We start from the raw sequence: 15,836 nt of genomic DNA on the forward strand, positions 1-15,836 counted from the left end.
ACTAAGCTTGAGTTAAGATGCATACAAAATTTACTTTTTTTATCGACAGTAACAGGTGCAAAATTTAATTTTTATATAGAAAATTTATATAGGCTATTCCACTCTTATTAAATGTACCATTATTCTTCTAGTATATTGAACTGACCAACTTCAGTGATTATGTGTGATTTAGTAGCAAGTTGAAGAAAAGTTTGCTTTTCAAGGCACTTTGTGACTTTTCTTACTTCATACACAAAAAAAGTGTAAAATTCTGACAAAATCTGATTTCTTGATCATTTGATATTTTATAAGAGTGATTTTATCATTTCAAAATATAGAGAAAAAGTAGAAATGAAAGACTAATAAGCCAGTAAGTGCTCCTCTGCTGCTGTCTACTGGTTATAATTGTGATTTGATGTATTTTTATTTTATTTTACATAAGTGTTTGTTTACCACAAAGTATATTTTGGTCATCCCATTAAAAATAACATTCAAACTGGATCATTTTAGGGCTTTACAGTGCTGGAAATAGTTGTGTGAAATGCTTGAAAGCCACTGAAAAGTGCTTGAATTTCTCTCTCAAAAGGTTGTACAAAACCTGAAATGAATGATGTAATGCATTTGACTATTTCTAACACAACACCATGGTTACAGTTAGCGTTACTGCTTCTGGTTTCCTGACACATGTCAATGCTGTTTATAACAGAGAATTCTGTGCAGAATTTGAATGCTTCTCACTAGATCTCGCAGCAACCTTATCATTGTGCGGCGAATTCAAATGCTTCTCACTGGATCTCGCAGCACTGTTGCATCTGTGCAGTAACAGTGTCGCGAAATCAACTTTGGCTCCCGAGTAAAGCTGTTCTGAGCTCGGGCAAGTTTGTTTGCGTCGTGGTCCGAGCTGATAAACGGTCCGCGCTGCGCAGCTGAAACGTAGCGCGGTTTAATTTCGCTTTCGTTTAGTTTGCCGTTTGATGTTTCTCAAATGCAACAGAAATGGCAGCGCTTACGAGTTGGACAATGTGGTGGTCGCGCCAGTGCGACCGCTCATAAAAATTAGTCGCACCGGCAGAAAAAAATGGTCATTTGGTCGCAGTCTGGAGCCCTGAGGTTCAATGTCTTTCATAATATGAACAAAACCTGGATTAACTACACCTTTATCTATGAACATGGTCCAAATACTTACACAGTTGTATCATTTAAAACAGTTGTTCTGGGTCATCCTTTTTGACTTGAGACTTGGAGTGACAATATATTAAATTAATTAACCACAATTATTTTGGGCTTCCTCAAGTTTTAAGAACTATATGCTCTTTAATAAAATAATAGTTAAATGACAAAACTTTTTAACAGATACTTGGAGTGACAATATATTAAATTAATTAACCACAATTATTTTGGGCTTCCTCAAGTTTTAAGAACTATATGCTCTTTAATAAAATAATAGTTAAATGACAAAACTTTTTAACAGATACTTGGAGTGACAATATATTAAATTAATTAACCACAATTATTTTGGTTAATTAATTTTTTTAAATTACAAATGACTTGCTTCTTGCGTCAGACCAAGGCTGCAGACAGTCACCACTGATAAGCTACCACTAAATATTGTAGAAACTTAATTTGCTGTAAAGTTGCTTTGCAACGATTTGTATCGTGAAAAGCGCTATACAAATATACTTGAATTGAATTGAATTTATAATAAATATTTTTAGATTTTGTAGATCTTATTTTTTAGATCTTGATTTTATGCGTTTTATAATTAGAATGAATGAATGAATGAATGAATGAATTAGGTTTGATAGCTTTTAATACAACATCATTTAAATAATTTAGTCATCCTATGGCCCCTTATAAGTTTGCTGAGGCCCCCTGGTAGACAATTACTGATTTAAAACCTTTAACAAAATGTTTTGTAAAATGTTTTGCATTAGAGGACAGTCGCCTAATGGTTAGAGAGTCGGACTTGTAACCCGAAGGTTGCGGGTTCGAGTCTCAGGTGCGGCAGGAATTGTCGATGGGGGGAGTGAATAACCAGCGCTCTTCCACGCTCAATACTACGACTGATGTGAGACCCTTGGCCACACGTCACTTCACTTTCACACTTTCAAATACCACTTGGTTTGATATTTTCAAATGCAGTGACAGTCATACATTTTTACAGTGCATCTTTTCTGAATATTTTTTTGGGGCCACTGTACCTTGTAACACAAGTAAATAAAATAAAAATGCACAGTCACTTATATTTGCCATGGTATGAACGGTATGTTAGAACAATTACAGCTACAGAAGATTCTGGATGGGGGTTGTTGTTCACAATACGGCTCTTATCAGTTCTGGCTTCCTTTTTTTACACCTCCATTGGTTAAACAAACACATGGAACACAAAGGACTACATACAGCCAAGTAAACACAGAGAACATGCCTTCACACATACATAAGTTTACGCATACTGAACCTGAAGCTTGCTTTGTTCTGGCACTGAAGGGTATTTGGCCATGTAATCCTAAGCAGTTTACACTGAGCACACATTCATCCATCTTTCTTGTCACCTTCTCTACAGGAGGCACCAGGTTTAACCTTTCTACGCTTAGTTGATCTATCATCCTAACAGTGCTCATTGTGATGCTATTTCCTCCAACAGAAGTTCTGTTGTGATTACAAGTAACTCAGTGTCTCAGTTTTTATGTTTTCCATGCAGGGAACATATGATATGTTTTTACAGTACAGCTTTGTAGCCCTGACAAAAATGCTTTTCTATGACATAAGGAATAGTGTTGGCTTTGCATATGGAATGTAACTTTGGCTCAATTGTGTACTTAACTGAATATGCAAAAAAAATCTCTCACTTCCACCACCTTTCAGGGGTTCACAAAATTGCATGGCACAGAGCTTACAAAAGCACGAGGGCTCAATCTAACGAACTAAAGCAGAGAAAATATTTTCAGCCAATTATTGCTTAAATCTATTCTGGAAAACAGCCCTTAGTCCTGCAGAATAAGAACACGGCTAGCACAAATATGTAATAACAAGCCTTCTTGTCACAGGAGTTTAAAAGCATTCTGATCAGATCAAAGACTTTATAATTTCATAAATCCTGTCCTGGCTTTGGCTCAAAATCCAAGACCACTGCACATACAGTGAAACTGAAAATATTATGAAACTATTAAGATTATTCTATGTGGTTTTTATTTGGCTCAATTGCAGTTATAAAGTCAGTGAGTTCAAAAAGTGTGAGCCTAAACAGAAAAGTAAAAACATTCTTAAAACATGTTTAAGGTAAAAACATTTATTACATTATTATTTAATAAATATCATTACATTTTTGGAGTGTCACATCACAATTTTTCTACATTGTTCTGGATTTTGTTCACCCCACATGACTTTATTTTGCCAGACATTTTTTAAGGAATAATGTATTAATGATAAATTAATAAAAAGGAATTAAAAATAAAATATGGCAAACTACTTTACTGTATTCTTGTAATCTTTTTTCTTCATTATGATATCATCACTCTGACATTGTTGATTTAATACCCATCAAAAATGTAATTTTATTAAAATAACTTAATTCAGAAACTAAAATTATGCCCATCGTTGAAGATGTGTTTGTGTGCCTGAATAGCATTTTAATGTTATTAATACAATGTTATTTAATGCCTCTGGCTTGCTTAGTTGGGGACACTTCATTTCCAGCGATATTGTTGACTTGATTGCAAATGATTGCAAAGATACTATTTAAACTGAACTGAGCTGAATGAAGACATCACTGAATTCAATGATGAACTGTCTTTAACTGGAAAATTAGTGTTTACTATTGTCATTTTGCATTATTGACACACTATTTTCCTAATTAATGCTGTTCAGTTGCTTTGACACAATCTGTATTGTTAAAAGCGCTATATAAATAAAGGTGACTTGACTTGACTTGACTTAATGTATTTCTAAATAAATCAATATATCCAGACCAAAAAATGACATTGACCATCATTGACAATTATTATGGCAATATAGAATCTGCAGCTTAATAAAAAGAGAGGAAGCTTCTCAGCAATTGTCAAGATCTCAAATATGACGCGGCCTGAGTGGGCCAACAGGCAAAAACGCAGACAGACTGATCTTGGCCTGAGAGGATAACAGCAGTAATTACACAGTTGTGAAAGTAAGACTGATAACAGAGAGGATAACCGGGGGAGATCAGGCCTCTGTGTGTGTGCCCGTGTGTGAGGATGCTCAATATCACAATTGTGAAAATGAGTCACTATTAAATAGGCTAAGCTTTGAAAACCCTTTCTCGCCAACATGAAGCTTTCATTTCCACCCCATTGTCATACTCAGCCCCCCAGAGAGGACACACAGGATCTGACCTCTGCACTCAACCTCCTGGCCTTCACAGTCTTATAGCCTCAGATATTAATGGCACTTTCACGTTCAAAAATCATGGAACACAATTAATGTTGGCTATTCTGCAGTTTTTGATTCAGCTCAATTCCTCATAGAACAAATCAAACAACCACCTCATTTTTGGAAACAATTTCAAAGTGAACCCCAACTGTGCAACTATACCAGACTTGTGCATACAGGGAATTTGGCAGCTGCTGGCAAGACAACATCTTATACATTTGTATCTGATCATTATTATTTACAGAAAAAGCATTAGGTTCTTGACAAAACTGTTGTTGGGGAAAGGGCTCTGACCAAGGCCACTTTAACAATCTATTGTCCAGAATCTGTAAAGCACTGAAAGAAGTCCACTGAATGGGCGATTAGCATGTCTTCTAACACTGACCTTTTAGCCTCATTACCATCAGCCGTCCTAGTGAGCACCACTAACTAGCAAACTTTCAAAAAGACTCTCAAAAGACATTTCAGCAATCATCTCCCATCACAACACTAAACTAACTAGCAATTCAATTAGAATGGCACATCCATTCTCCAAACCACTCATCTCCCCTAAGGTTGTGCGGTAGAACGGCGAAATAAAAAGAAATTTGAAAAGGCTTGTCTAACCAAATGCATTGGAAGGGTTTTAAACGTATAACAGTTATGCATGTGAAAATCAAATGGAAACAGATTTCTCACAGATGCTTCAGAACAGCACGCATGGTATGTGAAGTTATGTCACCATCACCTAGGTGAATCCTGCTATTTAATGAGGAATGGATATCAGCAGCTGTGAGCTGTGAATAACTATAGACTGCAAGTTACGATTAGACTATAGCAGCAACTACAGTGTTTAAGAGCACTGGAATGTTTCACTGCTGCTTCTATCAATCCAGCATTTTCAAAAAAAGAGCCTGTTTTTGTTCTCTGTAGTATAGCTCCGAAGTGCGTTTCCAACACAATCTAATTAGAAAACATAACTATTTTACGAGGTGGCAATATGATTGATATGGAAAAGTATGTTTCTTTGGAAAAAACATAAGCATGATGGTCTACCCCTGAACCTAACCAGCAATGGGGAATAAGCAGATTGTATGAAAATGCATGAATTAGATTATTAATTTATACAAATTAGCCACCTATTCGCCAAAATGTTAAATAGTTGTGCCATAAGAGTGTGTTGTCGTTGCCCATATGATGTAACTCACTGATTAACTACCGTAGAATAATGTATAACTGGAGAAATTAACTAGCTAGCCACAACTGAAACTGTTGTTACGTTGTCGCACATCCGTTGTTCAAACCACAATATGTAACTGCCGTTAATGACGTCACGCAGGTGGTGTAGTAATAACTTCAGATCATTAATCAGATCAACTTCATGTTAGATTATTGCTCCAAATAATAAACATGGCATCTAAGGACTACTACTATTGTGTTCTCTTTTTTTTGCTTTATTTACGCGTTTCAATATCGGGTTTTCTCTTACGTCATATCACACTAGCAAGAAACTTCTAACCACAGGTCAAAGACGGTAGTTCCAATCACACAACTTTGCAATGCTGTTTGCGAATGTTTGTTGGAACTATGGTTTCAGGAAACACAGAATTGTTGAGTTACATGCCTACGACCAACTCACAGCCATGCAATACTCATCACCACACAACTCTTGCTTGTGTATGAAATTGCTTAATTTCACCTGCAGGTAGAAAATCAATTAGAAGTAAATAAGGTACAAAATTCCAGCCAAAGGAAATAATAATCAGCCTGAACTAATGAGAAAATTATTATTTTATGAGGTGACAGTATAATATTAAATAGTATGATGTGGTTCATTCACAATTTTTAGAAGAAAAAAAAAGCATGAAGGTCCACCCCTAAACCGAACAATCAGTATGGTGTAAGCAGATTGTGAGGAAAATGTACGAATGAAACTGTGCACATTCTTACAAATTAGCCAGCAATTTGCCAAAATGTATACGTATATGTATATATATATATATATATATGTGTGTGTGTGTGTGTGTGTGTGTATTGCCATGACATTGTGTTATAATCACCATAATCATGATGTATTTTTATCATAATAAATTACTCTCAAATTTAGTAAAATCCTTACCGTTTTTGACAGTGTAATAATGGAGAACTTTGCACATTCTCTCAAATAACCTGAAAAAGTTTCAGTTCTTATTCAGCATATGATCCTGTAGAACGCAAACAAACTTCCCTGACATTAAATTACCATGGCAACAACAGTTTCCTGCAAAATACCATAATTATTAAAAAGATTACTAATTAAACTGAAGCAACTCGATTTGTGCCACCACTGCCACCTAAATAAAAGAAATGTACCAAAATGACAGACATATACAGAATCTTCTTACACTGCGTAAACTTCAAAACAGTTCCCATATTGATTTCCTATACTGTAGCAACTATGGCATTTTGGCGGAAACTCTGGTTACCATGGTGAAGTGTTGTAGTTGAGGATTCAAACAGTGTTCTAGTTAACCTTTACACATGATACGGCAAAGTTGTTTGCATTTTCAAATCCCGCATTCGTCCATTAATCGTCGGTGTGGGTTTTAAAGGATTAATGACCCCGCCGAGGAGTTTCTTTGATCCGGACTCACCTGAGACACGAGCGGGATGAGTGTTTGCTCCACCGAGCGAGTTTGGATCTCCAGCCCGCAATCAAAGTTCCCACCGCCGCACGGAGACGAAGCCATTCCCGCCGATCCGACCCCCACGAGTGCTCACGACAACACTGAGTTTGCTGGGAGTCTCTCGATGCAGCGAGCGCGTTTGGATTAGTTTAAAAGCACGCGATGCGAGCGATCCCTCCGTGTCTTCTCCACTATAATCCACGCGCGCTCGCTTCTGAGTGAAGGACTGTTCATGTGTTTCACGCAATATATACCAAACTACAACCACAGGACTGACTGCTGCAGCCACCGGCGAGTCGGTATCCGAGAGCGAGAGAGAGAGAGAGAGAGAGAGATCAGAAGCAGACTGCGCGCAAGCAGCACAATATGTCTTTGCTTTCCACAATATGAGGGACAGAGTGTCTCTGTCTCACTAAGCTTTTCATTTTGACTTTCTGTTCATAACTGTTTTTGCTCTTTTCACTTTTACCTTCACATTTTTGTTTCTTTTTCATTTATTCATGTTATTAGGCATTATCTTGCAGCTCTTAGAACACATCTGTTCACGTTAGTCGTATAGTGTACTCAAAAGTGGACAAAATTATAATAATATTAAAATTATTCCAAAACTTAAATGTGTTGTTTTGTTTTACTTCCTAAAAAGTAAATGTATTAACCAAAAAAATAATGATTGTAATCTTTTGACAACTCCTTGTACTATTTTATTGTAGTATTTTTACATTATTATTATTTACTACATTGTATTTATATTATATTATATTATTATAATATAATATAAAAAAATCAATTTGAACAAAAAACATTGTAAAAAGTTTCAAAGTTAAAATGAATGAATAAATAAATAAATAAATCTTTCCAAATACTATACCTGGAATCTGTTAAAAATACACCCAAAAAAGTTATGACATGGGCATTTCCAAATTTTTGTCCAATAAAATCCAATGACTTTTACCCAACCTGGCAACATTTAAAAACTTTCAGCACAATTTAAAAGACAAAAACAAACAAAAAACAGTTTGGTAATCTAAATGTACAGCTATTTGTCAGCCCAATACAGCACATTAAACTGAAATTATGAGAGCAGTTTAAACTGAGGGTTGGGTTGAAGGGTTTCGCTGCCTTGCAAAAGTTTTTTGTAACACGAGGTGCATGCTGCAAATGTTGTGATTTGAATTATTAATCCCATAACTAAGGTGCATAATGTATTTCCACACATCTCTCACCAGCTTAACAACTGCTGCTGTGCATTTCTGTGGTGCTGCTGAAGTAACAATAGTCCATTTATTAAATGCTAATTGAAGTTACTAATCTCATCACAGATGCAGACCGTGCCCCGAATGTCTCAGCCTGTGATTTTCTCAGTCTATTCTGAATGAAATGAGGCGATTCAGTGTTGTTCAACTGTTTGCAATAGACTGTAAACCTCTTCTGCCAGCTTCTCAAAGGTTATGCTTGGGATGGGCATCTTGTTTGAAGCGGGACATCTGTTCACAAAAGTTGTGATAGTATATCATTAGTAGTGTTCAGATGGTTAGTAAGTGATTCCGCCTGAGATTTCATCAATTGAATTAGCACTGACCTACTTCTCAGGAGATTTCCAGCAAAGTACTTCAGGTATTTGAAAGGTTATTTGAGGGAATAGTTCACCCAAACTTGAGAATCCTGTCATTATGACATTCTTTCCTCCTGTGGAACACAAAAGAAGATATTTTGAAGTATGTTTAGACTGTTTTCAAGATACCTTCTTTTGAGCTCCATTTTTAAATAATATATGCCTCTAACCATGAATGTTCCTGAAATGTGTGAACTGAGCTCTTTGTTTAATGTTCTTGAAGACGTAACCAGCTTTGTTTTTAAGTGTACGGCAGTAATTCAAGCTTCCAGGGATGTGTGTTTCCTCTGAGTCATGAGTATCAGGTGACATGAGAACACTTCCTCAAACCAGAGCAGCTGGAGCAGTGGCCAAAAACTCTATTGAACCACACAGGGACTGTGGGCGTCAAATGTGGTTAGTTGTTATCCAGTAAAAGTACAGAGGTCTACCACTTTGCACACTCCAGGCCAGAAAGCTGACAAAAATGTCAAATGTTTCCTTCAGTGCTACTTACAGCGTATGACTTTATTTCTTCTGCAGAACATAAAAGAAGATTTTTGAAGGACATTGGTAGCCAAACAGTTTCAGTTCCCATTCTACTTTATGGACAAAGGGAAGCAAAATTGCTCGGTTACCAAGATTCTTCACAATATCTTCATTTATCAAACAGTTTTGGAACAACATGAGGGTGAGTAAAAGATGACAGCATTTTAATTTTTGGGTGGACTATGCCTTTAAAGTCACATGTAGGCAGCCAAAATGTGATCTGATCATGCTTTCTTCAGGATTTTGCACATTACTGCAATACACTGGTATCTGATAAAAGACTGACATTGTGTTACAGTAACACATTATTCTGGCAATTTGTAGTCTCTCTTCCTCAGGATTTTGTAGGGGTATTTAAAGAGTTATATTTCTCTACTTAAGTTGCACTATGAACAATTTCTTGTGTTAAAAAAAAGAGTCTACATTATTCATCCATGGCCATTGTTAAGGGGAGACAACTGGACCTATAATGCGCCTTTAATGTCTTACAAGTTGAAAGGTATTATTTTTTTCCATGTTAAAAATATTTTCTCCTATCACATTTTAATATTCAGAGACTGGTTCTGTGGCACAAGACTACCTTGACCAACCAATGGCAGATTAAGGGTGTGTTTGAGAAAACTGAAAACAGTCACGTTTTTGCTATTTTGTTTTGGCGATGTTAGGAGCACATAAATTAAACACAAATTCTATATGTATTTAAATCACAATGTAACAGAATAGCAACGATCTTCTATTCCGCATTGTGACAGATTATCGAAAAAGAAAAAATGTAGGGTAGGACTTAGTTCTATCATTGGTTGTTGATTGAATGGAGGCAGATCTGAATGCACGTTTGCAGTCAATTGCAAGAAAGGGGTGGGGTTTAAGTGGACTAAATTATCCGCATCACCAGAGAGAAGTCTGTCGTATCACCAGAAGATCAGGTTTGATTTAAACTTACAAAACAAAAAACGTATGTATGGATCAATAACAAAACAGACATGGTGAATTTACATTTCATGCAGACATTCAAATCTATCCCCTCAGCAGAAACCAGACATTTGCTCATGGCTGCAGCTACTGTACTTGAGCGTGCATCCTCAGTAGAACAGACTGCTTTTTTCTGCACTTCCTTCACTCTTCTTAGAAATGCTGACAGCATTTTCTCCCTTCCGAGTTCCCTCTGTTGCTCAGCACCACAAGATGAGGCAATGTACAGAATGTAGACATCATAAATGAAGGGACATTTTTAAATAATATATGCCTCTAACCATGAATGTTCCTGAAATGTGTGAACTGAGCTCTTTGTTTAATGTTCTTGAAGACGTAACCAGCTTTGTTTTTAAGTGTACGGCAGTAATTCAAGCTTCCAGGGATGTGTGTTTCCTCTGAGTCATGAGTATCAGGTGACATGAGAACACTTCCTCAAACCAGAGCAGCTGGAGCAGTGGCCAAAAACTCTATTGAACCACACAGGGACTGTGGGCCTCAAATGTGGTTAGTTGTTATCCAGTAAAAGTACAGAGGTCTACCACTTTGCACACTCCAGGCCAGAAAGCTGACAAAAATGTCAAATGTTTCCTTCAGTGCTACTTACAGCGTATGACTTTATTTCTTCTGCAGAACATAAAAGAAGATTTTTGAAGGACATTGGTAGCCAAACAGTTTCAGTTCCCATTCTACTTTATGGACAAAGGGAAGCAAAATTGCTCGGTTACCAAGATTCTACACAATATCTTGTTTTATGTTTGGCAGAAGAAAGAAAATAACACCGTTTTGGAACAACACGAGGGTGAGTAAATGAGGACAGCATTTTCATATTTGGATGGACTCTGCCTTTAAGGTCACATGTAGGCAGCCAAAATGTGATCTGATCATGCTTTCTTCAGGATTTTGCACATTACTGCAATACACTGGTATCTGATAAAAGACTGACATTGTGTTACAGTAACACATTATTCTGGCAATTTGTAGTCTCTCTTCCTCAGGATTTTGTAGGGGTATTTAAAGAGTTATATTTCTCTACTTAAGTTGCACTATGAACAATTTCTTGTGTTAAAAAAAAGAGTCTACATTATTCATCCATGGCCATTGTTAAGGGGAGACAACTGGACCTATAATGCGCCTTTAATGTCTTACAAGTTGAAAGGTATTATTTTTTTCCATGTTAAAAATATTTTCTCCTATCACATTTTAATATTCAGAGACTGGTTCTGTGGCACAAGACTACCTTGACCAACCAATGGCAGATTAAGGGTGTGTTTGAGAAAACTGAAAACAGTCACGTTTTTGCTATTTTGTTTTGGCGATGTTAGGAGCACATAAATTAAACACAAATTCTATATGTATTTAAATCACAATGTAACAGAATAGCAACGATCTTCTATTCCGCATTGTGACAGATTATCGAAAAAGAAAAAATGTAGGGTAGGACTTAGTTCTATCATTGGTTGTTGATTGAATGGAGGCAGATCTGAATGCACGTTTGCAGTCAATTGCAAGAAAGGGGTGGGGTTTAAGTGGACTAAATTATCCGCATCACCAGAGAGAAGTCTGTCGTATCACCAGAAGATCAGGTTTGATTTAAACTTACAAAACAAAAAACGTATGTATGGATCAATAACAAAACAGACATGGTGAATTTACATTTCATGCAGACATTCAAATCTATCCCCTCAGCAGAAACCAGACATTTGCTCATGGCTGCAGCTACTGTACTTGAGCGTGCATCCTCAGTAGAACAGACTGCTTTTTTCTGCACTTCCTTCACTCTTCTTAGAAATGCTGACAGCATTTTCTCCCTTCCGAGTTCCCTCTGTTGCTCAGCACCACAAGATGAGGCAATGTACAGAATGTAGACATCATAAATGAAGGGACCTTAGGACATAGAAAGGAAAGTGCAAAGTGAACACATTCATCACCCCGGAAACATGGATCTGCATTCTAGCAGAGCGTCAGATCCAAAGTGAATCTCTAAGCCCTTCTTTACCCCTTAGTCAAACTGATTACAATACCCATCATTTGTGGGTCATTGCTGGCAGACAATCTGATATTCACAAACTTTAATGTAAATTACTTTCTGCACTAGAGAGAATCCACCCCAGTGAATGCGTTGTATACAAGTTTTGACTAATGTTGGTTAATACAAATGTCTTTAAGGCCTTTTCAGTCTGGAGGATGAGTGGATCGCCTCATCAGCAGTACCAGCATAAATAAAGCCCTCTGAAGTTTATTTTAACCCTCAGGCAGCAGAAAGAAGCTTGCTACTAGTAAGCTCTTGTTTTGTTACACATTTCTAATGAGACATAATCAACAATGAAAACCCACACTTACAGACCTAAGCCCACATTAGTACTGTGTTTATTTTGCAAATTTGTTAGCAACTTAACTAACAAATGTGTCCACAGACGTTAGCTAAATATGACAAAACCTCCCTATGGTGGTTTAAAAATGATTAATCAATGATTCATTGATAAAATAAACAATGCTTTTTCTTTTAATTCAACACATTTTCTGTTAGGAGTGATGGTTAGCTTATAGCTTTATATAAAAAACAACAGAAGTATATGGAATGTCCTAGATAGTTAAGTAAAGGTGAGGTTACATTTACCATCGTTCATAGAATTTTCATGGGCAAAATCCAGTCATTTCATTAGGAATCCACACGATCGAGAATTTTATGTGAGGGCGAAAAGGTTCAAAATGCAGATTTGACAACAGGTTCAAGTTTGTCACACAGGTTAATTTGCCAAGTTGACCAAAAGTAAGCTGCTTGGTTTGAAAGTGACTTGAGGATGTGCTTCATACATTATATTGCTACACTATTGGCAATAGACTTTTTTTGGCCACAAATTTTACCAAGATTTGACCAGTCAGGTTTTCCCTACATTGTACTAAATGTTCCCACAGGGATAGTAGCATCTGAAATCACCTACATTGTACAAATTAATGGCTTAATAAATATACCAAATAATTGATGGAAATCTTCATTTAGCTACCTCTAGAATAGAAAATATCATTAGCTCAGGAAACAAAAACAACAGAAGTCAGTGGAAATGCCCTATCATCATAGTAAAACCAATTTATCTGTGTGTGTGTGTGTGTGTGTGTGTGTGTGGAGTTTGACCTCACTTGGTCACCCATCTATGTGGGCCATAAAGATAATTACACTACTGTCTCTAAAACAGGAAAAGTTGTTTGTTTTTTTGTTTGTTACAAAGGAGGAAAATATATAAGAAAGTGACGGACAGGTAACTGATTCCTATACTTGTGATAGATTTATGATGCAGGATGATAAACAAAGAACATTTATATTTTATTCCATTGTACATTCCATTGTAAAATGCTTCACACTAGGTTGTACAAGCTTGTATTTCAATCATGTCCGGAAGAAATATGACAACTGAAGATAACCTTTGACCCCCAGAGGTTGAATTTATGTTGTTTGAATTTAAGTCATTTATAATATTGTTCATATTATATTAATAAATACATATTATACAATTAATTGAATTCTTTTAAAGGAAATATTTATTTATTTATATTCTTAGATATTAGGCCTCTATCCTTTTTGCCTTAGAAGATCTTTGAAGGTCCTTTATCTGTTGCCAATTTACCTCTTCAGTTTTAATCATTTATAAATCTCATTTTCTCACAGGGATTATACGATTGTTCTTCATAATCCTTATTGAATGAAACAAATTCTCTGGCAATTTCTCTTTTCCGAATCTGAGAAATGTTTGTGACACAAAGCGGAGAGTGGTTTTCACTTATAGTGTTTGTTGATAAAGAGTCAGAGCACTAATAATTCAGGACTCAGCTCAGTCATTGCCTGGCCTGTTGTCGTTAATAATCTGTCTCAAAGGTTCAGAAGCAACCATAGATTATTGTTCATGATCTTGTCAAACAGTCAGCGGGAAACCATTTCTGACAAAACTGTCACAGAGCCTTTGCAATCAATGCCTGGCAGCCCTTTTTGGATTGGCCCGTGTCTGACAGCCGAGCTGAGTTCATACAAGAAGTGAGACGCATAGTGATGGTGCTTTACATCTGGTCAATAAATGAATCTTTGAAGTGCAACCAAACTAATTATTTACACATAATTTTATGCAGTTTATAAGGTTCTGCATAAACAGGGTCATTTATATTTAGCTCCTTGTAAAATGTAAAGTAATGTTCCTTTGTAAAATAGGATGTGACAGGTTTATTGCTCAACTGTAGGATCTTAATAACCAGAGGGCTCAGTGATAATCTTTCCCTTTCAAGTGTTTAAAGCACGTCTGCACCAAAGAGAATTTCAAGACAGACAGATGCTAGCATAAGATGAAGGTTTCAAATCACAACAGGCTTTGTAAGATAAAGCTTTTGTGTGCTTTGTAGTACGGTATTTGTTTTATTGTTTATGAAGACATTTCTATACTTCAGGGTCTTTGGTAATTTGACAGAATGTTACACCAGGTTATGAAAACACATGCATCACATCAAATGCCCCGCCAGGCTATGTAACTTTCTCATGTTGTTATTCCTTCAGTGCACTTGATGTTATTGACTATCTAATAGCCCTTCTCTAAAGGGTTTTATTTATTAAATTTTTTTGCAGTGGCATTTCTGCATTTATTATACTTGTGTAGACTGAATTGAGAATCACTGGTCACTGCTTAGTTCATTATAAATCTAGCTCCATCTACTGGTGATGCAGTGCTATGACTGTAAAAGTCTCTGCACCTGACATCGTTGTACTTAAAGGAATACTTAACCCAAACATGAAAATTAGCTGAAAATGTACTTACCCCAAGTCCATCCAATTCTTCATCGGAACAAGATTTTTAATATTGCATCACTTGCTCACCAGTGGACCCTCTGCAGTGAATGGGTGTCGTCAGAATGAGAGTCCAAACAGCTGATAAAAACATTACAATAATCCATAAGTAATCCACATGACTCCTGTGTGCTGAGTGTCTGTAATAAACAAATCTATAAATAAGACGTTTTTAACTACTGTTGCTTCCATCTAAAAAGCTAAAATGCTTAACTTTGTTCCATTCGACGTTGGTTCGTTTTATGAGTAAAATTAGAAAAATGTACAGAATATGGAGTAACTGTGCATGTGGTGACTAAGTAAATAATTGTATACATTTATAATAAATAATACAATTTCAATGAACAATGCACCCACATTTTAGTAATGTGATGTCACACTATTTTTCTTTTAAAGGCAGAGTAAGTGATTTTTCAAAAACGCTTTAAAAACCTTTGGTAATTTGACAGAATGTTACACCAGGTTATGAAAACACATGCATCACATCAAATGCCCCGCCAGGCTATGTAACTTTCTCATGTTGTTATTCCTTCAGTGCACTTGATGTTATTGACTATCTAATAGCCCTTCTCTAATGGGTTTTATTTATTTAATTTTTTTGCAGTGGCATTTCTGCATTTATTATACTTGTGTAGACTGAATTGAGAATCACTGGTCACTGCTTAGTTAATTATAAATCTAGCTCCATCTACTGGTGATGCAGTGCTATGACTGTAAAAGTCTCTGCACCTGACATCGTTGTACTTAAAGGAATACTTAACCCAAAAATGAAAATTAGCTGAAAATGTACTTACCCTCAGGCCATCCAATTCTTCATCGGAACAAGATTTTTAATATTGCATCACTTGCTCACCAGTGGACCCTCTGC

The 15,836-nt window shown here is 36.3% G+C and overlaps 1 protein-coding gene across 3 annotated transcripts in view; it reads right to left on the reverse strand.

The window, feature by feature from the left end:
• ctnnal1 (catenin (cadherin-associated protein), alpha-like 1) overlaps window positions 1-7,380 on the reverse strand; it is a 64,069-nt gene extending 56,689 nt beyond the window's left edge. For all 3 annotated transcript variants that reach the window (XM_016515153.1, XM_016515160.1, XM_016515145.1), the window contains exon 1: window positions 6,996-7,380. In XM_016515153.1, the coding sequence (XP_016370639.1) occupies window positions 6,996-7,091 (96 nt within the window). In that variant the 5' untranslated portion in view covers window positions 7,092-7,380. The remainder of the gene's footprint in view (window positions 1-6,995) is intronic.
• Between the last annotated feature and the right edge of the window lie 8,456 nt (window positions 7,381-15,836).

This window comes from Sinocyclocheilus rhinocerous, unplaced genomic scaffold (genome assembly GCF_001515625.1).
Source record: "Sinocyclocheilus rhinocerous isolate Xijiao unplaced genomic scaffold, SAMN03320098_v1.1 scaffold492, whole genome shotgun sequence".
Lineage (NCBI taxonomy): Eukaryota > Metazoa > Chordata > Actinopteri > Cypriniformes > Cyprinidae > Sinocyclocheilus > Sinocyclocheilus rhinocerous.